We start from the raw sequence: 23,032 nt of genomic DNA on the forward strand, positions 1-23,032 counted from the left end.
GCACGCGTTTCCGATTGCTGGACGTGCGGACCAGAGTCTCGCGGGCAGGCGTAGTCGACCACTGTCGACGCGGGATGGCGCCTTAGACCCATCTACACGGCGGCGCTGACATTGTCTTGGACGAACAGCACGAGGCGGTTACTTTATAAGCTATGAGAGAAAGTCAGTCGAAGACTGGAAGATGTGAGACGATGCGCGTGCAAAACATACGTTTTCACGCCTCCGACTCCATGATGGACAGTTTCCCTATTCCTGCTAGTGACATACGGCGTGCACCTCTTAGTAGAAGGGCGAATGATGCAACAATGACCGTGGTAGGCTGAATCGGACGTCTATGAAGGTTTTCAGTCCGACGCCAGGGACAGCGAATGTTCGGAATACCTTTGACCTCGCCTGGCCGTCATTGAGATCATGTCCAACGATACCAACAGCTTCTGGTGCCACGGAACGCAATTCAGTCTCAGACCACAAAGGCATAGGCATCTGGTGACTTACCCGTGTATCCCGCTCAGCCTCTATTCCTGTCACTCAACAATCGCTCATCCGCTCTCTGGTACTTAGGCTCCGGGTGGCAGCATTGCAACGTGGATACGCGTTTGATGATGCAATAGAACAGATGAGCATGCCGGAAGACGGCTGTTCAAACCGCAGGAGATATACGGCGTTGAACTGGTGAGGAGCGCGAATCAGAGTGTGAAGCCGCCGGTCTCAACATGGATAGCTTCAATGATAAATTGACCAAGGGAGAGCGGACCCCATCACGGGTTGGTAGCAATCAGTGTAGCGTGCGATTACGCGATTACTCGGTCAAGAGGGAGAGGAGAAGAGGAGGAAGGAGGTCGGGTCTTGTTCGAGGAGACTCGGATTCGAGGGCCGCTAATTCTCGCTAATTAGATCTAGCGCACATGACGTTTTAGCGCCGTCATTCGACCCCATCGCCTATCGTGACTATGGCCTACCACTCTTGGTTTCCCGCATTACTACTCGGCGAGGATTTTGGAGGTACGTTGCAGGAATTGAGGCTTCAGAGTACGCTGAGTCGAAGACAGTTTGACTCTGAGAGGCGTCTGCTCCTCCGCGCGCCCCTGGATGGCCGGCACTCTTCCAGGATGGCCTTTCCAGTGAACGAATGTTCGTCCTTCCCTCGCATGCTTGCTCAACTCTGTTGCCTTTATTTCCATATCTGTGGCTGACTCTGCTCGTGATCAGACTCGGACTTCGCGCGCTGGCTCCATGTCGAGGGTATTGAGATTGAGAATAAACCGTTTCGAGAATATCGGCTACAATCAACGAAGGGCAGCGCACCTAGGCCTCCTCCGACTGTGTCGCCCTGCTCCGGGCTCGGTGCGCCTGACATCGGGATCGTGTTTTGCTCGAAGACCATCATTCTCGTCCATCTTGATCTCGACCCAAGACTGTCAGTCGCTCCTCTGTCCTCCAGTTTGTGAAGCTGAAGACGGAGCTTCCAGCTGATCCTCCCAACGAAGGAGGGTATCGACCACCACTGGACGAGCAAGTCGACCCGGGTGTCGTGCGTAGTCTCACGCCTTACTTCTATGTCTCGCATTCACCCACGTCGTAGCTGACAGGCGAAGAAATGGAGACGTTTTGACGGCGCCATGTCTAGAGCGAATAGTATTCAAGATGCCCCCCACGCGAGTGTCGTCGCACACACGTACGATTATCATGACACTGGTGGAGCGTGGGTCGGACTTATCAACGGGATAAGTTACGATCTTCACTCTGAAAGCTGAGCTTCACCCATGCTTCGTTTCCTGGTTCCTGTGCAGATGCTCTATAGGTGCTATCGGCGGTGTCACTTTTGATATCATTTATATTTGATCTGACATGTTGTTATAAAGGTCTCCTCATGGTGAGGGCGTAGGACACGGCGTGCTGGGACGACTATTTTGTTGATGTTGCTGATGATGTGGCGGCCCGGGGAAGGGACTTGCGCCGAACCTAGGGATGGACTGTGTTGGTAAGTCTCAATCTATCTGGCCGTGGATGGCAGTCTGAACATACGCCTGTCGAGAGTCATAGCTCAGTTATAGGCCAGAGGATGGATTCCTGATTGACTTCAAATCAGACCTCATTTGGCAGGCCACGATCTCCTTCGGTGCGCTCAATGGGAACTTAGCATATTCTCGGCTTTAACAAACAGCGTTTCTCAGGAAGCCGCAACAACGAGGAGCCACGTACCTACTCAGACGACCCGCTCCTCGACATCATCTTCAGTACGTTGTTGTGGCAGACAAACAAGGTCTTGGTGTAACTTCTACTAGCATTCTCCACTCGTGAGCCCCTGGCGCGTGTAATGTGCGTCAGCGTTAGCGTTCATTGTCCAGAAGACAGCTGCTACATCCATGATGATCCAAGAGGCTCCGACTCCATATCTAACCAACATGCGATCTCACGTACTCGCTGGCGCAGGTAATGCTCTGGCCTTGTATCCGCTCGACAAAGGGTCTGCATACGTGACAAGAAAATCACACAGGTATTCGATGCAATGCCATATGAATATACTGTACAGGAGACGAGTTACTTGAATACCAGTCATCGAGAATCGAGTGCAGTACGACTCCAAGCCCGTAACAGCTCGCGGAACACGTGGATGTCTTGGTCTATTGTACACTAGGCAGGAGGTTCGCCGTATGTCCCTACGCCAACGCTTCAAGATAAGCCTGGATGGCTTTTTCCGGGTCATCCCAGTGCATCTGTTGGCCAGTCAGGGGGGAGAACGGGCTTTGTTCAATGTATACGCACGAAATGGTTGACACCTGGAATCATCTTGTAGTTGACGAAGCCGCCGCCGCGTTCCTTGTCCTCGTCTTGGATCGTCCAGAACGACGCGATAGAGAACGAGGGGGTAACATCTCCCGTCAAGGACCATACCTTCAGCTCTGGGAGCCGGGCACGCACGTCGCGATCGAAACACGCCCTGCGGTACATGGCGAGAGCTTGCGCCATGGTACAAAACATGGCTGGGCCCTCCGGGACTTCCTCTACGAACTCCTGACGATCTTCGGGGGACATGGCGTAAATCGTCGGACGGCGTGACACGGAGGGGACGATATAGGAGAGAACGTTCGTGTCGCGTGTTGAGAGGTCCCCGTGGTCGAAGTACGACGTGATCCACTGGGTGAAGAACGGTTCATGACACTTCTCGGGGATGGAGGGATCGATCTGCGGCGACCAGGTGCCCGGGGGAAGCGGCATGCCAAGGCAGAGAGACGGTGGTTCTTCCAGCAGGAGTCAGATGTGCGAGGCACCACCATCTGGAGAGATACATACCTTGTAGAATCAACGCGCGCATGTACGATGCGAGCCGTTTCTGCGCAGCCGGAGGCAGCCTATCGACGTATGCCACGGCGGACAGCGTGGACACATTCCCTGCGGACCAACCCAGCAGACCCACACCGCCGCCCTTGCGATCAACGGCGATTGGAGGTATGTTGTGTTTCTGGATAAAAGCGTCGATGAAGCTTGCTATTTCGAGGCCTCTGTTGGCAATGTATGTCGCCTTGTCTTCGTCAGACCCCGCGAGTGGTGCAGTTGCCTCTGCTTGGGTCAGGGGGGTAGAGCCGGTGTAGCCACGTCGGTTTATGGCAACGACGCGAAGGTTCGAGGAGTGCGCCAAAGCCTGTATCTTCTTGAAGATGGCTGAAAGTCGCGTAAGGACCCAGGCAGGCGGCTGGTGTTGGACAACTTACGCCCGATGAAGCCCATGCCGTGGACCATAAACAACGTGATATACGGGGTTGAGCTGGTACTCGGAGGAGCACCGCTATCAGTATAGCGGAGCTCGATGCCCTGGTCGTTGATGACGAGAGAGGACATGACGAGCGGGGCGACGATGGGAGATTGAGGACGCGACTGACGATTTCGCAACTGGTTACGAAAGGCGGACAGGATAGGCATGCGGATAGGATCTTTGTAGCAGAAGGGAGACGCGGTTTATACAACGGCTGGACTCTGCAACACTGTCACATGGAGATCACGTTTACGATGCTGCATAGAAAAGGAACTCGATGACCATAAGGACAGGCCGTGGTATTCGGAGCATGGCGTATTCAAATCCGCATCGCTGTCGTTCGGATGTGCCATGGAATGGGTACCATGCGTGGCTGCGTTTACCTAACAAGGAGCTGGGCCGTGATTGGTACCAGACATGCAGTAGCTCTCGTATGTAGGTTTCCCAAATCCCAACTGGAGCCTGCTGTCGGCTCCGATTCCCTTGGAAGCGATGGTCATCAACTCTCCGGAAGAACATAGCCGCATCTGAACCTACGTATCAGCGCGCGGACAGATATAATGGTGGATTCGAATCCTTCCTCGAGTTGATCTGTTACGGAGCGGAGCAAGAGGGGATTCCATTAGACAAGCTTCCATCTTGGGCGTAAACTCTGTTCGATGTTCTCCGTTTCTACATAACCCGTCACATGTCACACCCAATTCTGGGGAATGGAAGGACCGTTGGCACCGCCGCCTCCGAATACGGATTACTTACCCATCCTCCGCGGTCACGCGCCAGTGACTACACATGACCGTGGCTCATCATGTCAATACGTGTTTGAGGAACTACGGTGGTATTCGACGATGAATGTTGCGTTGATTCCTGGGGATCTCCCAGTGGCTGCACGCTAGCCCAGTTACATTAACGCGATGATCGTTTCGGCAGTAGGACGAGAGGTTGTCCACCGCAGAATGCTTCGATAGGACGCCACAATTTCAATTGCAAGTCATCTCATGGTTGACAACTTCCATCATACTGACTTCCGCCGACGTGTATGCACGGAGTTGTCTTCTTACCTTCCATTTCTCATCTGCGGTTGAGCGTGGCCATTCATGGCTGTGCGCACGTACCGGGCCTGGGGCCTAGGTTTCATCAACCGAATAGGCCGGATGATTGTGTACATGCCTTATCCATCACACCCAACTTGAAGGCCGTGTAGGGTGCCATGGATCCGGATGAGCCCTGAGAGTGCGCATACCTGTCATTGACAGGAGGCGTTGTTTCGGGCTGAACTAGAGGATGATCCGAGTCGACGGGGAGAGCGGTACGATTCAACGCTGAGTCGTGTTTACGCAATGCAGGGAGCCAACCATGTGTGCGTAGAACACTAGCATATCAACATCCTACCTCCTACATTACTTGGGGGCAGTATCAACAATGCCAACACGGAAGCATAGTTCTATAGCATACCGTATCTCACAAACGGGCACCTAGCCGAGTTGACGACACATTACTGATGCATACTAAACCCCCAATGCATGCGCGATGAAATGAAGTCGAGATGAGACAGGCGAGCGGTGAACGATCCCGATTGGGAAATATCCATACTACTTGAACGTCGTTCGCTATATGACCAAGCCCTACGCTAATGCTTCGAGATAGGCCTGAACGGCCTTCTCAGGGTCATCCCAGTGCATCTTCAGTGCGTCAGTCAGTAGGTTGAACAGTGGCTCGTCGATGCCTACGCACGAAGTGATTAACGCCTGGAATCATCTTGTAGTGAACGAAACCTCCTCCGCGTTCATTGTCATCATCTTGAATCGCCCAGAACGCCGCGATAGAAAAGGAGCAGGTAACATCCCCTGTCAGGAACCATACATTCAGCTCTGAAAGCTGCGCACGCGCGGCGCGATCGAAGCACGCCCTGCGGTACATGGCCAGAGCTTGCGGCATGGTAGAAAGCATGATTGCGCTCTCGGCTACTTCCTCGACAAACTCCCGCCGATCGTCGTCGGACATAGAGTAGATGGACGGACGGCGTAGAATAGAAGGCACTACATAGGACAAAACGTCCGTATCGCGCGTTGAGAGGTCCCCGTGGTCGAAGTACGACGTGATCCACTGAGTGAAGAATGATTTATGCCATTTCTTTGGGATGGATGGAGAGAGACCCGGTGACCATGTCCCTGCTGGAAGAGGGATGCCCAGAGATCCAGAAGGCGGTTCTTCGCTCAATAATCAGACGGGCGACTCAACAAACTTTTGAGCTACAATACCTTGCATAACTAACGCGCGCATGTACAAAGCGAGCCGTTTCTGCACCTCCGGGGGCAACGCGCCGACGTGAGCCACAGCGGAAACCGTAGACACGTTCCCAGCGGACCAGCCAAGAAGGCCTACACCACCGCCCTTGCGACCAGCGGCGATGGGAGGTATGTTGTGTTTCTGGATGAAGATGTCTATGAAACTTGCTATCTCTATCCCTCTGTTCGCAATATACGCCGCCTTGTCTTCGTCGGAGCCGGTTAGAGGAGCAGCGGCTTCTTCCGGGGTGAAGGGGGTAGATCCCGCATACCCACGTCGGTTTATGGCAACGACGCGAAGGTTCGAGGAGTGCGCCAAAGCCTGGATTTTCTTGAAGATGGCTGAGTATAGCGTGAGTATCGAGGTAAGAGGATAATGTTGAGTAACGTACGCCCCGTAAAGCCCATACCATGGACCATGAACAACGTCATGTAAGGGGTCGAGCTGGTATTTGGAGGAGCACCGCTATCAGTGTAGCGGAGCTCGACGCCTTGATCGTTGATGACGAGGGATGTCATGGCGCGCAGAGCAACTGGAACGAGAACGCGCCTTGAAGCCGCGCACACGGAGGTCAGTTGTAGTGTATAGATCGATACGAGCACGGATTCAAGACCGTACCAGGCGTGTATGTGGAGAGAATTGGGCCTAGTGTACGAAGTCAGTGAACAGCGAGATAGGATGTGGTCACGGTGATCTAACCTTCCTCTTTCGGTGATAATTGCCTACTTCTCAACAATGCCCACCTCGCTCTCGGATATCTCCCGGCTGATAAGCTCTTGATACGGGTATCGTATCGCGTAGCTAACGAGATCAGTTAGCCCTGTCCCCGCATACCACGCAATTTACCATTGCTACCACCGTCCCCTTTCCTCGTTAAGGTAATCATCCCCTCCACCTCTCCCTTGCCCAAGTCCGGTATCCCTCGAGCAGCGCACGTGCTACGTGGCTGAGGGCGCTTCCCTCAAGATCACGGATCTCTCCCGATCCCCGGGCGTCGCGCCCGACGTTCGGTAAGCCGACGCCACGCCCGCTGAGCTCGCCGCCACCGCGCACGGGCCCATCGCATCGCGCTCACCGTCGACGACCATGGCGAGCCCGTGCGGAGATCGGGTCCGCGTTGACTCTGACGCGCGGCTGGGTGGCGCGTGCCCGAGCCTCGCGGGCACTCCCACGGTCGTTGATCGGGTGATTCCCACGCGCGCTCGCCACCGCGTCCGGCGCTGTGCTCGCTGTCGGCGACGACGAGCACGAATATCTCGCTCCCCTCTCCGTTTCTCGTCGCGATCTTTTGGATCATACATTTAGTAGTGATACTTACACTGTATATAAGCTTACCAAGTGTATACAATGTGTTGTTACCTCGGAATAGTATGACTATCTCCCCAGTGATACCTACCCAGTACCCATCAATAGAGCGGCCAGAAGTGAGAATAATATGGTCTGATGAGCTCTAGAGAACTGCTATGATTATCCACAAGCAATAAATAGTGTTTGATGAAGGATTACTGGCCCCAAAATGCGAAACTTCGCCACAAGGGGGCATGCATAACATCACAACCACTCCACTGTAGCTCATGAAAGCTCTACCAGTATGTTGCAAGCACATTCATGTACGTTTTTGTGTATACTCACAGTATCAGGACTAGTATATGTGCCTCAATGTTATGAGAATGTTCACATGTACAAAAAGCATATTCATTCATTTGGAGCCTCTACATGCATCCAGACATTATGAATACTTCTCAGAATGTACATTTGCATCATATCTGTATGTGCTTACACCTACAATACATTTCTGAGACGAGATGACAAGGGCATGCATTCAATTGGCTATAGGGGGCTACAGGAAGGAGAAGAACATATCACATCATCTCCTGTGGTTGGATTGTCTCCAAACATGGTATGCAATATGTGTTGTATATCTAAATGCTATATGTGAAGTCTCTTGGGGATTGGACAAGCAGGAGGTCGTGTAGAGCGAGACGAACATCGTCTCGGGCAGTTCGGGGACATGCCCGAAGCGGTGCCCGAGTGAACATCGCTCGAGTGCATTGCACACTTAACGAGCATACGGGCGCTTTCACGCCACTACGACCACTTCTGCATACAGACCCCCTGGCTGTCACCTCATTGACTCCAAACAGCTTCGGACAAATACTAACATTATTGTACCATTAGTGGGTCCTATTTCCGTTTTATCCGATGCCAATAAAGGACGAGGTGCACGATTCCGACTCACTCCTTTTCTCAGCCACTAGGTCAGCCACCAGTGTGAACATCATCGCATCGCAAGGTATGCATATAATCCTGTTATGATTTAGTACCCTAGCATTGTTGGTTAGCACTAATAGATGCTAAAACATCGAAGATCTGTGTATAGACATGCATTAGCTGCTGTGCAACAGAGCCAGCCATATGTGTAGCATCCCACCTACATTTGACCTCTATCACCCCCAGTTGCTGCAGATACCGTACAACAAGTAGTGAGTAGGCATAGATGCATTCCATGAGTATATTAGTACTATTTGTCTGAGTACCAGTACATTGGTTGAGGTGTTATACATGGCCACTTATGGCGGAGTTTTCACTTACAGGGCAGGACAACTTGCTCATAGTATTGAAAGACTAGTTGTGTATCATGATAGCAGTAGTAATAAGTATAAAAGAGCACATTTTGCTCGCTTTTGACCGCTCTATCCGTGCATAATGCCGAGGCATGATTGGATGTAAAATCATACAATTCCGAGGTAACTACTGATTATATATACAGTGGAAGCCTATATACGGTGTTCAATTTGATACTATATGTATGTAGCACGAAATCACGACGAGAAACGGAGAGGGGAGCGAGATATTCGTGCTCGTCGTCGCCGACAGCGAGCACAGCGCCGGACGCGGTGGCGAGCGCGCGTGGGAATCACCCGATCAACGACCGTGGGAGTGCCCGCGAGGCTCGGGCACGCGCCACCCAGCCGCGCGTCAGAGTCAACGCGGACCCGATCTCCGCACGGGCTCGCCATGGTCGTCGACGGTGAGCGCGATGCGATGGGCCCGTGCGCGGTGGCGGCGAGCTCAGCGGGCGTGGCGTCGGCTTACCGAACGTCGGGCGCGACGCCCGGGGATCGGGAGAGATCCGTGATCTTGAGGGAAGCGCCCTCAGCCACGTAGCACGTGCGCTGCTCGAGGGATACCGGACTTGGGCAAGGGAGAGGTGGAGGGGATGATTACCTTAACGAGGAAAGGGGACGGTGGTAGCAATGGTAAATTGCGTGGTATGCGGGGACAGGGCTAACTGATCTCGTTAGCTACGCGATACGATACCCGTATCAAGAGCTTATCAGCCGGGAGATATCCGAGAGCGAGGTGACAATGCCACGCGCCGAGCATAGCGTCTCCGGAACAAAAGACGCAGCATACTGCGGCCCATTCTTCTCTCGACTCACAGGCGTGATCAACTATCAAGCACGATGTGTCCCTGAGACTTCCGTGCATGGAACCTATTCAAGTGTGACATGACACGAGCTCCAACTAGATCATCGAAGATATAGTAGTAGACAAGAGAGCGAACTCCGAGTCCGATACTTGGAGCAGTGCCTCGCGCTACATCATGCTGTCGGCGTCTAATGATAGATTCCGGCTTCTCGCCGTCGCGCTGAGGCTATGACAAGAATTAAAAAGGAGTACTGCTCCGATCCACTGTCGCAGATTCAAGTTCTGGATATCCTTCATAGATAAGAAGTGTTCCATGTTGGTGGGCAGACGCGAGAGGCTGTTCACTGTAACGTACTTGAGCATGCACAGAAGCGGAGAACAGCGTACTGCAGTGGCTCAGTGAGGTTTGGATGTGTTCTTTAGGTTTACAGTCGCCGGAGGAAACTCGCGGCGGAGAGAGCTATTTCGAGATCACAGTGACTCAATCACATAGTGACATGATGACGGTGTCATATCAAGTAGATATGTTACGTCTATCAAGGCCCGTATGTGACAAATATCCAACTACTAGAATCATCAGTGGCATCATGACATCTTGTGGAGGAGGCTCAGAACGCGGAAGATCTTACCAGATACCACCAGATCTCTCGAGGAGACTCCGGAAACATCAAGTTCGCTCAGGAAATGGCGGAAGCTGAACAGATAAGATAGGATCATGTAGGAACTTGCCTGATCTGGTACGACCGGGTCAGAACACTTCGAATCATGTGCTGCTCCGGTACGTCGACGTCCCCGACCTGGCATGTCCTATCTCATGCTGCCACCTCGTCACCTCAGGCCTTAAGAGGTCCTCATGCTCATATCAACGCTTCAATCGATGAAATTCATGGTTTCCGGTGATACTGGTGTATTCACGTAAGCTTTACTACCGGCCATATGTTCTATAGTAAGGGAGAGTGGTTCCGCTTTGGGACGCAGGCACTTCTGCTTTCGGGAATCTACGACGGAGGAGGTGAGTACCATTATGATTAAGTTCTGACCGGTGCCGCACGCTCGAAACGGGCAGACACGGGCGACTCGCCTTAGCTTTCGTGGAGATATTCCTGTGCAGCTGCACGGGTGACCATCTTGTCAACTTGAGAACTATTGATAGACATGCCAGTGTACAGGGCCGTATGAGGAGCGCGCCAGTGACTTGGCCCTATTTCCAGGGGCCCCGCGGTCTCTTCATCCGCATATGGTTCCGTATATTACAAGCATATCATCACGAGCTCTAACCCAGGCGTCGGCGGTGAGCGCGTTCGGATACAGCAGGCCAGCGGCTACTACCTGCATCACTGTCGCGATCATTCATGCACGTCGGAGCTCGCGAGGAAGGTGATATAGCCCCATGGAAGTATATAACAAGTGTCTCAAGAGGCGGCGAGACATTGGCAGCGAGCTTCCTTCGCAATCACCATGAACGCAACCACGGCGCCCGAAAATCCGATTGTCCTCAATATTCAGAGTTCATATGGCGCACTCATGATCGGGTGCTTCTTATCTTGCGCTGTTTGGGGCATGTCATGCCTGCAAGTGTGAGTACCAGTGACGTCGTGAGACGGTTTATCGAAGGGCTGACGCACCAATAGTTGTTGGTACTTTTACCAGTAAGGCACACACTTCATACTAACATTTCGTTGCTCATCATGCATCACCCTCAGCTATGGCTCTTCTGACCGGCGCAGTCTTAAACTTCTTGTAAGATGCTCGCCGGTACAGTTGTCTGCGTGGCATTGCTGAATGGTCCACTCAGGTCGTCTTTTTGTGGTAAGCTGCCTCATAGAGTGATATTCCGCGCAATGGCATGCAAAACAGGACATACGCAGGATCGCAAGCACCATCGATGAAATATTGCTCTTGGAGTGCAGTGAGTACCAGTGCTCATGCATATATGGAATGGATACTCAAACGGTATCCAAAGTGTGGCCGGTATTGATTCTACAATGGGGTAAAGTGGAAGGGCTTTCCGTCATTCAGGAGTAAGTTCGGATTCTGATACTGGCGCGAACACGTAAAATTGACACGCTCGTTCGTAGAGGTATCGTGGTAAGTCCCATCCTCGTATTCTATCGCGTAGAACGGCGGTAATCCTGTGATGTTGCCCACAGCAACATGTCTGGGTGTCGGTGAGTCACTGTACATTATGAACTCGAGAGGATCGCTCGTCAATCCTCTTCTGCTAGGGAATCATGGCAATTTGCGTTCAATGGTTTTATCTCTATCGTATCTATCAATGTGAGTCTTATTCGGTTCAGCACCCGATCTTGTTACTCAGGTTATTGCAGTCAGCGGCAAAAGATGGCTTGTCCCATCTATCATTGTAAGCCTAGTTCACCTGCCAGCTGTAGAGCTCATTGAACTCTACCACAGGCCGCTATATCCCTCTGGCAGCTTTGTAAGCACTTTCCTCGATGATATACTAGTATACGGTGAAGTGATGTCTTTTTAAGTTGAGTCGATCCGTACGTTCACTCGTGTTGACCATCGCACCGCATGTCACTGATACGCCTGCTGGTGGGTAGCTCAAAACATTATCATGTGAAACCCTATTTCCATAACGCTGTAACTCTCGCTGACCTACAATATATGTAGACACCACAAATGGACACTCGTGACATTGTCATCGCGTCCTGTCGTTGTGCGTATTCTCCTATCTGTGAGCATGGCGGACTCGACGATTGTTGTTTCGCAGGCCTTGAATATCAGCCTTCGAGCCTGCAGTGCTTGCGTCGATCTGTTCATTGCCATCACGATGTCCTACTATCTAATCAAGCAGGGCATACCTAAGTTCTCCCAGTACGTTGGTGACTGTACGAGAAGTTATTGCTACTCACCAGCCATACATATGTAGTACCCAGAAGATGTATTTCCGACTCTTCCTGATGACCATCAACACGGGAATGTGGACCGCAACTATTGCGACACTTGACTTCATCCTGGTATAGACTCACTTGCTGTCTCACCGAAAACTATCGCTCATGCAATTGACTTGTAGATGGCGATTTATAGGGATGACCTATGGTATGCAATATTCGAGTGGCCTCTCGGCTCCTTGTACCTCTGTGTCCTCCTCGCCAATCTCAATGCAAGGGAGTTCATTCGAGGAAGAGAGCAGATTTGGCACGACATGTCTACTTCGGGAAGAAACAACTTCGCACCAGCAAGTCGTGGCCCCGTGGCCGCTGACGGTCGCTTGCCAGCACTTTGTGTCACAGCGCAAGCTGGTGTATGTCGTCTCATTCCGAAGATCTGACATTTATGCTAATGAATGTCTTAGGACATGATGATGGTCAACCTATCCCATGCGGATAGTAAGCAGTCTCAGGATGCGACCGCAGCTACTACGGAAACTAATTCGAAATTCACTGTATGTGCACTGCCTCCTTGGAAGTCGTCGGATGATTAATGCGATGACAGGACTACACGGTGTAGATTGCACAGTTGGATCCCTCAAAGATGCTAGGCGGGTATGCGAGCGGCAGTCGGCGTCAAGAAGTCAATTGTCGCGTGTACACGTCACTCGGTTGTCCTTATTTGCTCGTCTGCCTCTGTGCTCCAATGAGTTACGGTAGATAGCTTCTCACTTCTGTCTGCAGAATATCTACCATTGTATCTATGGAATGAGACCTGAAACTCTATGACTATGACAGTACTAGTGCGGCGCCCTAAGTGGTCCGGGCTGATATGTCTTCCTGATTCATGGCTTCTGCCCGCGCTCACCAAACCTTACTTGCTCGGACGCCCAGAGCCTGGAGTCGAGGCGCGAGCGCAATGGAGGTATTAATGCCCCGAGCGAGCCGAATTCGTTCCCAAATCCCTTGAGTATTGAATGTTTAGTCACTACTACCTTGACGCTCGAGCGCCGCATGGGCGCCGCGCGTGACAGCGCTCACTACTTACTAACACGACAATCTCTATACACAACAGCCTGAGACCCCTGTTTACCAATCCTAGATCGAAGTATCCGACTCCTACCATCGCATGACTGCGATATTTCACATACGTCGACAAACACACTTACCGGAGGAGCGGGCGCCACTGCGTCCAATACTAGAGTTCAGGCCGCCACGTCGGGCAGCGCCCGGTAGGCAGAGAACACGATATATACGGACATATATGATACAGTTTTCACTAACGACAGGACGACATTCACGTGAACTACGAGAGCCGCAAATTTACAAAAGGCCAGGTCAACGTCACGGTGATCACCGTCTCAGACTAAAGTTCGTGTATCTGTATCTTTTTGCATTGACTTCGTGTCCGATATATCCACTGCAACTCACCCTCCGATTGCCAGACTTCAGAGGACGTCCTCATTCATCCCTCTCTGCTCTGCTCACCATGCCATCCCTCATCATAAACGATCAGAACATCGAGCTTCGCTACACTGATAGCGGTGCTCCTCCTAAGACCAGTTCTACCCCCTACATCACGTTGTTCATGGTTCATGGCATGGGCTTTACAGGCCGTAAGCTGTTGAACACCATCCTTCCGCGACGGTGCCACAGTGCTGACGCTATTCTCAGCGATCTTCAAGAAAATCCAGGCTTTGGCGCATTCTTCGAACCTCCGCGTCGTTGCCATGAACCGACGTGGATACGCGGGCTCTACCCCTCTTACTCAGGCAGAAGCGAATGCTCCTGTAGTCGGTTCCGACGAGCAAAAGGCGGCGTATCTTGCCGACAGAGGGATAGAGATCGCAAATTTCGTAGACAGCTTCATCCAGAAACACGACTTACCCCACATCACCGCCGATCGCAAGGGCGGCGGTGTAGGCCTTCTCGGTTGGTCCTCGGGAAGCGTGTCTGCTCTTTCCGCCGTGGCTTGGGTCGACAGATTGCCATCGGACACGCAGAGACGGCTGGCGTTGTGCATGCGTTCGTTGATTTTGCAAGGTATGTACAGCTCCTATTGTTGTTGATTCGCTCGTCTGACAAATGGATAAAGAACCTCCGTCTATCTCACTTGGCATGCCAATTCCCCCCGGAACTTGGATGCCAAGGATCGACCCCTCCATCCCTGAAAAGCTGCAGTTGTCTATGTTCGTCCAGTGGGGCACATCATATTTCGATCATGGTGACTTGGCCACTCGCGATCCCAACGTCCTGTCTTACATCGTTCCCTCTGTATCACGCCGGCCGTCGATTTATGCCATGTCCGACGAAGACCGGCAGGACTTTATGGAGGATGTGTCCGAGAGCAAAATAATGGTTTCTGTCACATCCCAGAGTCTTGCTATGTTTCGGAAGGCGTGCTTCGATCCCGATGTGCGTGCACGGCTTCCGGAGCTGAAGATATGGACTTTGGCAGGGGATGCTACGGTCTCGTTTGCGATCGCGTCGTTTTGGACTATCCAAGATGAGGATAAGGAGCGTGGCAGCGGTTTCGTCAATTACAAAATGATCCCGGGAGCGAATCACTATGTGCGTGTGCACAGACGAACACCTGCTATTTCTGCTGATCTTCTCATTAAGGTGCACTGGGACGACCCAGAGAAAGCCGTTCAGGCCTATATTGAAGCGTTGGCGTAGGCTGCAGTGGACGTATCGTGATAGCGAATATCGTGCTGGGTGTACTATGAATGTTCGTGTTTTAGGCTGCAAGTCCGTTTCCGACACCTAAGAGCCGGCGCCGATGATAGACACACATGTTCTCTATCTTACCTCGACCAGCCCTAAGTGTGCATTTGAGAGCATTTCATCAGGGCATAGTACAGCGTGGGATTGGACCACCGGGAGGGTGTGCAGCGCGGCTTGTTTCGCTTCTGTCTCACTGTCATGGAAAGCTCCAAGCATTGTCATGTGAGATCTCGTACGTACAGAAGGCAAAGCAGCATGCAGTTGCGGAGGAAAGGAGGATACCAAGCCTCGACTCGGAGGAACGAGGGGCGAGGTGTATTCGGTGTCCTACGCTGAGAAAAGGGTTAGTTAATAACTTGGTAATGATCAGGTAAATTGCACTACGCACATAAGTTAGCACTATTAGCGGACACTACAATCCTAGTGTAATATATTGACGTCGCCTTTTCGATGCTACTGAAGCATGTAAATCACACGACTTCAGCTTCAATGAGCATCAATCATCTATCATCGATGTCAATGATTGCTACTAACAATATTAATGTTAATGAAAGTCTACCTAAACCATTCGAACTCCGACTTAGTGCCGCCCATGGCGCAACTTGCCAATGCCTACGTACTGAACGCTCTCTCAGGCTCGACAGCTCTCGACCCGCTGGCAGTGCACGAACGCAGCCTCCTCTTAGCTCACCTCAGCAATTGCGCTAGCGGCCCTTTTTACACGCTCATTCGCCGTAGCATCAAAGGCCTGTGTCTATCGAGGTTTATTCGCTGTTCCCAGACCAAATCACACACCGTAGCTCCATAATCAGGTTCGTCTCCCTTGCCATCGCTGTATGTGTTTGTGAGGTTCAAAGAGCCAGCTCGCCCTTTTGATCTCCTCACAGCGGGTCCTGCCCGTGCTCCCCTCGCCTGCCGCAACTGACACAAGTAAGTACTTCATCTCACAAATCCGGGTGAGTTAGCATCAGTGCCCCTGATCAATTGCCCCTTTCGTCATAACCCTCCTCAACGCACACCGCTGCATATTATGCTCTGCTCCCGCCGCGTGGCTTCCTTTGACGCCACCTCCACGTGAGTACCGGCATCCCCATGATTCCTCGTCCGCGCTGTGTCTCGTGCGTTCCTGTCATGAACGCTCCTGCGGCTCCCTTACCCCCCGCAGCAAGCTCACCCACTACTATCCCGTCCTCGTGGACTCCGTCGTAGCCGTGATTGTCCCCATGCTGCCGAAGGACCACGCCCCACCAGATAAAGTGAATGAGCAATTGAACATTGCTCGCAATGTCCCTTTATGTTCGCCATCGACGTCTCGTATGTCTCATTTACCTATGTAGATCGACTTTCTCATGCTGCCTGACTTCGCTGCCAACCGACATCCCTGTACGTCTAACAAGTGCTTTCGAAGACCAGTGATCTGATGTCAGTCCGCTCTGTCGTGGCTGAGCGCATGGGGTCTCGTATGTAGCCAGTCTGGTGGTGAGTTTTTGTTTGTGTATCCAGCATCAATCCATTTCTTATCTTCCGTTTCTCATCTGAGTGAAGAGACTCGTATTACGGCCGGACGACTACAATGACCCCTTCACTCGTGAAGCGTCATCGCTCCCACCGTATGCAAATGTGACAAGAGAGCGTCCACATTTTGGCCCCGCGTTCTCCCAGAACTATCGGACAGATTGGCGCTGCGTGAGAAACATCGAAGCAACCCTCGAAGTACTTGGGTGTCTCGATGTCATAATGCCACTGGTGTCCGTGACGCTGTATAGTACATGCGTGTCACAGTGTCGGTTCCTTGTTGATAACTCGTTCACAGCCTCGCCACGAAGTCCGCGATCGTTCGGAACATACGGAAGTTCCAAACAACGCCGGGCTCAATCTGATGTGTGGTAGGATCATTCCAATCTTTAGGGACACTCCTCGGGGCCTCCATTGAGCGGGAAGATGTGATGAAGGTACCTATCCATCTGATACTTCCGTTCTGCTAAGAGTTCCTTGGCTGGCAGGACTACGGATGAGCCCGCGGGATGCACGCGACTTGGAAGTGACCGAGGTCTTCAGTCAAGCAACGCCTCAAGGCCTCATGATCAATGATTATCTAGGTACTGACCTTCTGTGCCCATTTAATCCGCGGCCTCGAAGACTTCGTTAAGTGCTCAAGCAGAATACTTTCAGCTATCTACGTGAATGCCCGTCGATCTTATGAGCATGGGCGTCGTCGTTGAGTACCCTTGGCTTTCCGCGCTTTGTGCGGTTGGTCTTGCGCTTTTGTGTTACATGCTACATGGGTCATGCGCACGATTCTCTACTATAACATTGCTTCCAGTGCCGGTATGTCTTATAAATCCTTGTGACACCGATGAAGTTCTGACATCGACTACAGCCTTCTGCTGACATTCTATGGGGCCATGAAAAAGCCATCTTTGCTGGCGAACCCGGACGTGCACTGCGACGGTGGTTTACGCTCCTTGGTCCAACGTTTCGCATTAGAGCAGCGCTTGGAGTGAGTGGGCAGCCGATGGCTTAACTGTTTCGTAAGCTGATAATGGTTTCACAGGCTCCCGACATTGTGAGTGAGTTTCAAGTATTCGACCTTGCGCGGCTCATGTACATGACATGCTAGCTTGTGCTCAGCGACCCCGACGCTGTGTCACATATTCTTCAGAAAAAGATATACGACTATCGTAGGTCCCCGTATGCATGTCAGGTCAACCTTTTTTCTCAATGTCTTCAAGACCATAGCGGCGTCGTTCGCCCGCGGATTGCTCGCTTACTGGGGCGAGGCCTCGGTTGGGTCGAAGGGGAAGCAGAACACAAGAGGATGAGGCAACTCGTTGGTCCTTCACTCTCGTACGTCCTTGATGTGCGTTCAGTCGCGATTCTGTCTAACGAACATGATCAATCAGCGGGGAAAACATCAAGGTCATGGCACAAGACATACAAGATGCAGCTTCAAGAGTATGTATTATATTGCCTCCGTGTTCGCTGTTTTCATGATGTGCCCCGGTTCAGGTACTAGATGAATTCACAGATGCCATGCTCGCATTGAACACCGGCGCTGAAGATCCTCGTGTCCAAGTGAATATCCTCAACATCACGTCGAAGGCGACGTGAGTACCCCATAAACCTCTCTCTACAGAGCTGACGTTAAGACAAGATTAAATGTGATCGGACGAGTGGTAAGCTTATGTTCGCCATTGCGAACTGATGGTCCATGATGCTGACGATTATGGCCCCATAGGCCTTTCTGCACGACTTCGAAGGCGGAAAAAGCACTGAGGCCCAACAGATTTTGAGTGCCAGACGAACGGGGGCCAAGGCTATCACTCGCTATACGTCCTTTGTGGTGAGTGCTGTCATACGTTATGGATGGCAGTACAAACAGCGTCTAGGCCCTTATGTTACTCCGTCGCTTTCCCATTCTCAACGACCTGCCGATTCCTGTCATCCAAGCGCATGGCCTCGCAAAGACAACCATTCAGGTGCGAGAATTGATTGCCGATAACAAACTTGGTGCGCTGAATGCCACTCTAGTCGGGCGTCGCCCGAGAGATGGTCAGGCGGAACAAGGACTACGTTACAGGAGACCATGGCAAACAAACCGACCTCCTCAGCAGATTACGTGAGTCTATCTCGTACCCCATACCGTGTATTATTTGGATTAATGGGCCGCTGTGATCCGTAGTTCTGGCCGTCAGTCAAGGCAAGCTCTCTCAGACGGAGATGTACGACCAGGTAATTGCTGAAAAGTTACCGTCCGATGTCCATCACTCATAGATTGTAGATCTCGACATTCATGTAGGTGCTTCAGATGTGATGCTCTCACCGCCTCTGACATTCTCCAGTATGGCCGGCCATGATGGTACCACAACCACGGTCGGCTTCACAATCTGGGAGCTCGCCCGCAATCCTGATGTCCAGGATCGTTTACGTGCGGAATTGAGCGAACTAGGCAGGGAACCAACCTACGAAGACTTCCTCCTTCGGTTACCGTACTTGGACGCAGTGCTCAGGGAGATGTTAGTAGAACCACCTCTTCGAACCAAGCTGGGTACTAATCGGTATTGTGCATAGACTGCGGCTTTACCCAGCCCTTCCATACATGGAAAGGGTGGCCACCAAGCCTGATGTAATCCCGCTGGCGGAACCGGTCATACTGCAAGATGGGACGACTACGCGACAAGTCGAGATACTGCCAGGACAAGTAAGTCATGCCACTGGTGCTGCTGAAACGTGCTATTTGATACCGCGAATATCCTCAGACGGTCCTCATACCAATAATCGCCATACATCGCCTGGATTCCATATGGAAAGAAGCAGACGAGTTTCGCCCAGAGCGGTGGTTGACTGGATTGCCACCGCAAGACAAGTTACAATCCGGCTGGTCGAATTTGCTTGCATTCAGTGAAGGACCACGTAACTGCATTGGAGCGAAGTTTGGTACGTTTCAGCTGTTTCCATGTCCGTCAACGTGGCTGACAGCGTCCTCAGCCATGTTTCAATATAAGGTTACTTTTGTAATCTCTTGGTCAGCGAATGGCGTGCTCATACGAAACGTGGTCTAGGTGATCCTTTGTGGGATGATCACGCGCTTCCGATTTTTCGAGGCTGAAGGAACACTGTCGTTGAGAATCTCGTCAAGTCTGCAGCCTTGGATTGCCGGTAGATCGGAAGAGGGTCCTCAATTGCCCGTCAGAGTAGAAATAATCTAAGTACATAGCTGACAACTGTACTCAGGAGCGACGTTTGCGGAATTTTCCCCCTCACGCCTTCTCGTGTACAGCAATCCCGCGTAGTACAGATGTCAGGGAGGTATGTGCGATCCATGTGAATGATTCTAGTGTACAGGTAGTTGCAACTACTACTTATGTCTTAATTCCTCGGAATGCGGAAGACTCGGACGCGTGCACGTGACACCGGACTAGATCCTGAAGGTTACGAGAGCACCATGAGACAGGTTAAACATACGCAATCTATACACCGCAGATAACAGGGCACGGCCGCGTCTTGACGATTGCCGCACCACTACCTATAGGACTACTGATTCACCTATACTACGATTCCTCAACATTGCGATCCGCCTTTACCGTTTACGGCTGCCGGCGCGCGGTGCTACAGAGGCCCGAGAGTGTGTACCCCGAACACTCCTTCTCGAGCAGACGGCTGATAGAACTCCTCCTTCAGGCTTGTCACTCCCTTCTATGCTATCTGCGCGGTGCGCGTTCATCAATCACATCTTGTCCGCGGAGACTGGACATCTCGGATCGGGCCTCGGGATTCAGTATGCTTCCGCACGATGCTAATACCGCCGAACCGCCGAACCGCAGGTATTGGTGTCCTTGCAGGCATTGCGTACCACTGAGTGTGCCAACAGTTGTCACGCGAGATATCTGATGGGTAGGATGATCAGAAACACTCCTCGAGCTTTCCAAGTCCGTGTCAGTGGTCTTGATGAAAACGAGGTCATCAATCCAGCATCAATCAGCGTTGCGCACATTTATTACTAGTACGGAGTCCTGCTCATAGCATCGGGTACGCTCAACACGCCCACTGATGTCGTCTCTTTTTCTGATTGCTACTGGTGCTATCTTAGTGTGGGCGTGCATCTTGTGGTGCAAAGGTCTTCGAAGGCTCCCGCCAGGTACGTTCAAGACCTATTCCGTGACGTTCAGTTCAGAACCGCTCGATGTGCAGGCCCCCCCAGTCCGCATCTCTTTTGGCCGACAACTGGGCTTCCGCCAGATGGACCGTGGAATGCATATCTTGCCTGGTCAAAGATATACGGTAAGTCTCGCCGCATATCGCATCATTCCGACAACTGAACTCGCCGGTTACGAGGTCCGATGGTCTATCTATACGCATATGGACGTCACACTATAGTGGTCAATTCCCACAAAATTGCCGTGGATTTGTTGAAGGGAAGGTCTCTCCTCTACGCTGAGAGGCCGCACTGGTCGACAGTAGCTGCTTTGACGGGCCGCCAGAATAATATCGCTTTCATGAATTACACGGAAAGGCAGCGCAAATCCCGGGCATTCATCCATAGGGCGGTGAACCCCATGTCTCAAAGGGAATGGGGTCCGATATTGGAAGAGGAGACACGCCGGCTCATACAGAACATCATACGCACACCATCCTCGTACAAAGAGCACATAAATTGGCAAGTGGCTGCTTCTCCCTCATCCGATATCTCAGCTGCTGACGATCGAGAAAGGTATCTGGCCATGTTCATGAACCGCTTCACCTATGGGACTCCTATCACGGAGGAGCGTTTGAAACTCGCCGAAGAACTTTCAGTGCAAACGCAAAAATCGCTAAGACCGGGCTACTGGATCGTGGACTCCGTGCCGCTTCGTGAGTTTTCTGATTTAGATGCGCTTTTCAATATGTTAATTCCTGATACTTGAAGTGGCCTACTTGCCCGAATGGTTACCGGGAATGGGGTTCAAGAAGTGGTGCAGAGATGCACGCGCTCATTTCGATGCGTTCACGGTTGTGCCATTTCGCGGGGCTCTCGATAGCGTTGTAAGTGTCCGTGTGAACGTAATCACCGATCGTTCATCTTTGTTGCAGCGCAAAGGCGAGGTTCAGGAAGGCATGATCCCTCGTGGCTTGCAGGAGCTTTTGGCAGACAAACCGACGGCTGACATGGACGTTCTGCACTCCGCCGCTTGCAGCACCCATACAGGTTGGTCTTTCAAGAGGAGTGGTTACGGTATCAGACGGAGCTGACTACTTCGCTATTGAAAGCGGCAACGGAGACGGTGTGTCATCCCATATCCCATACAACGGGCGGCACTCATGCGATGCAGACGTCTGCCCTCCTCTTCAGCTTCATATTGTTGATGACACTTCACCAAGATGTACAGTCAAGGGCATACAAGGAGATCAGCGACGTTGTTGGGACCGCGCGGCTTCCCCTGCTATCAGATCTGTCGTCTCTGCCATACATCAATGCGATTTTGAAGGAGGTTCACCGATACCATCCTGCGGTTTCTATTGTTTCTCGCTCTCCATCAGAACATGACGAGTATGGCGGATACTTTGTGCCCAAGGGTGCATGGGTGATCTTCAACCTATGGTATGGTTCTGTTCAGTCTATTTTGTTTCTGCTGACATTAGTTCTCACTCACGTAGGGCAATCACTCACGACGACACCATTTACAATGATCCAGATGCCTTCAATCCGGATCGACATTTGAATCTACCTGAAGGCGTGGCATACTTGGACCCTAGGGATGTCACGTTTGGTTTGGGAAAACGGTGAGAACTTCCACTCCATAAGGATGCGTTGTTCAACCCCTCGATGTCTCGCAGGATATGTCCTGGGATCAACCTGGCCAACGCACAGATAGCTCTATTTATGGCACAAGTCCTATCTGCCTTCCACATTACTATGCCATCGACGGATGACAATGGCGCCCAGAACATGCCTCATTTAGCGTACACCCCGACCTTCGTCAGGTGAGACATCAGACACCGCTCATTTACTATGCATCTCATTTAGTTTTCGCAGTGCACCTGAGCCGTTTACCTGCTGCTTTTCTCCTCGCGACGACGACTTCTCACAGCAGTTGTTGTTCGCGTCGCAACTGTAATAATGAACTGAGGAGAGGTCGCTGCTCACTGTACGTAACTCGCGCAGCTGATGGGACGTTCGAAAACGCTCCCCAGTGAACGGATTAGTTGTTAGTAGAACATGCATGAAGCTTCAAGCTTGAATTTTCTGTATAAGTGAACTCGAGTATGTTGGCTGTGGTACCTCAGTATAGTCTCCTATTATCCTCTTCAGATCCTCGTTGAGATGGACGGACTCGGAAACTTCCGGTGTTGTGAGAGAAAACAAGATTACATACTACAAGCCTCGGGTTTGCAACGGGGACACGACATGTACATGTTCTGGTCTGCAACGGAGACCTAGTCTTCCATTCGCCGTACACAG

The 23,032-nt window shown here is 51.8% G+C and overlaps 8 protein-coding genes across 8 annotated transcripts; 6 read left to right on the plus strand and 2 right to left on the minus strand.

The window, feature by feature from the left end:
* Positions 1-950: 950 nt before the first annotated feature.
* On the plus strand, positions 951-2,520 carry B0H18DRAFT_958004 (uncharacterized protein; the record flags this gene model as incomplete). Its single annotated transcript, XM_048042648.1, has 10 exons — positions 951-1,002; positions 1,210-1,344; positions 1,470-1,531; positions 1,590-1,702; positions 1,863-1,873; positions 1,948-1,981; positions 2,055-2,119; positions 2,175-2,237; positions 2,329-2,433; positions 2,498-2,520. 10 exons carry the CDS (start codon positions 951-953, stop codon positions 2,518-2,520), a joined length of 663 nt encoding a protein of 220 aa, XP_047888837.1.
* A 140-nt stretch (positions 2,521-2,660) lies between these two features.
* B0H18DRAFT_1086857 (Alpha/Beta hydrolase protein) lies at positions 2,661-3,840 on the minus strand (the record flags this gene model as incomplete). Its single annotated transcript, XM_048032101.1, has 4 exons — positions 2,661-2,717; positions 2,767-3,242; positions 3,295-3,663; positions 3,714-3,840. 4 exons carry the CDS (start codon positions 3,838-3,840, stop codon positions 2,661-2,663), a joined length of 1,029 nt encoding a protein of 342 aa, XP_047888838.1.
* Positions 3,841-5,376: 1,536 nt separating this feature from the next.
* B0H18DRAFT_1123129 (Alpha/Beta hydrolase protein) lies at positions 5,377-6,558 on the minus strand (the record flags this gene model as incomplete). Its single annotated transcript, XM_048034644.1, has 4 exons — positions 5,377-5,433; positions 5,486-5,961; positions 6,013-6,381; positions 6,432-6,558. The coding sequence occupies 4 exons, from the start codon at positions 6,556-6,558 to the stop codon at positions 5,377-5,379; spliced, it is 1,029 nt and encodes a 342-aa protein (XP_047888839.1).
* Positions 6,559-7,828: 1,270 nt separating this feature from the next.
* Positions 7,829-8,032, plus strand: B0H18DRAFT_1031809 (uncharacterized protein). The gene has a single exon (XM_048030086.1). The coding sequence runs from the start codon at positions 7,846-7,848 to the stop codon at positions 8,014-8,016; it is 171 nt and encodes a 56-aa protein (XP_047888840.1). The 5' UTR covers positions 7,829-7,845; the 3' UTR covers positions 8,017-8,032.
* Positions 8,033-10,930: 2,898 nt separating this feature from the next.
* B0H18DRAFT_958007 (uncharacterized protein) lies at positions 10,931-13,298 on the plus strand (the record flags this gene model as incomplete). Its single annotated transcript, XM_048042649.1, has 16 exons — positions 10,931-11,049; positions 11,176-11,212; positions 11,330-11,381; positions 11,436-11,493; positions 11,551-11,560; positions 11,623-11,640; positions 11,698-11,749; positions 11,790-11,834; positions 11,885-11,909; positions 12,107-12,152; positions 12,207-12,310; positions 12,366-12,453; positions 12,510-12,740; positions 12,792-12,881; positions 12,947-13,082; positions 13,165-13,298. The coding sequence occupies 16 exons, from the start codon at positions 10,931-10,933 to the stop codon at positions 13,296-13,298; spliced, it is 1,245 nt and encodes a 414-aa protein (XP_047888841.1).
* Positions 13,299-13,855: 557 nt separating this feature from the next.
* Positions 13,856-15,045, plus strand: B0H18DRAFT_1123131 (Alpha/Beta hydrolase protein; the record flags this gene model as incomplete). The annotated part of the gene is made up of 4 exons (XM_048034645.1): positions 13,856-13,982; positions 14,041-14,409; positions 14,462-14,937; positions 14,989-15,045. The coding sequence occupies 4 exons, from the start codon at positions 13,856-13,858 to the stop codon at positions 15,043-15,045; spliced, it is 1,029 nt and encodes a 342-aa protein (XP_047888842.1).
* A 2,232-nt stretch (positions 15,046-17,277) lies between these two features.
* B0H18DRAFT_1086859 (cytochrome P450) lies at positions 17,278-19,802 on the plus strand (the record flags this gene model as incomplete). Its single annotated transcript, XM_048032102.1, has 15 exons — positions 17,278-17,421; positions 17,474-17,593; positions 17,648-17,659; positions 17,714-17,774; positions 17,826-17,940; positions 17,997-18,048; positions 18,332-18,436; positions 18,483-18,572; positions 18,625-18,712; positions 18,776-18,839; positions 18,936-19,109; positions 19,165-19,294; positions 19,353-19,530; positions 19,582-19,598; positions 19,656-19,802. 15 exons carry the CDS (start codon positions 17,278-17,280, stop codon positions 19,800-19,802), a joined length of 1,497 nt encoding a protein of 498 aa, XP_047888843.1.
* Positions 19,803-21,149: 1,347 nt separating this feature from the next.
* Positions 21,150-22,688, plus strand: B0H18DRAFT_1123133 (cytochrome P450; the record flags this gene model as incomplete). Its single annotated transcript, XM_048034646.1, has 8 exons — positions 21,150-21,444; positions 21,500-21,615; positions 21,664-21,778; positions 21,841-21,854; positions 21,903-22,171; positions 22,228-22,353; positions 22,408-22,554; positions 22,607-22,688. 8 exons carry the CDS (start codon positions 21,150-21,152, stop codon positions 22,686-22,688), a joined length of 1,164 nt encoding a protein of 387 aa, XP_047888844.1.
* Positions 22,689-23,032: the final 344 nt, after the last annotated feature.

The sequence above is a fragment of the Fomitopsis serialis genome (genome assembly GCF_022376445.1).
Source record: "Fomitopsis serialis strain Sig1Antser10 chromosome Unknown B0H18scaffold_91, whole genome shotgun sequence".
NCBI classification, from domain to species: domain Eukaryota; kingdom Fungi; phylum Basidiomycota; class Agaricomycetes; order Polyporales; family Fomitopsidaceae; genus Fomitopsis; species Fomitopsis serialis.

Coding starts and splice junctions, on each gene's coding strand:
- B0H18DRAFT_1031809 (XM_048030086.1), top strand. CDS start 7,846: ATGACAAGGGCATGCATTCAATTGGCTATAGGGGGCTACAGGAAGGAG.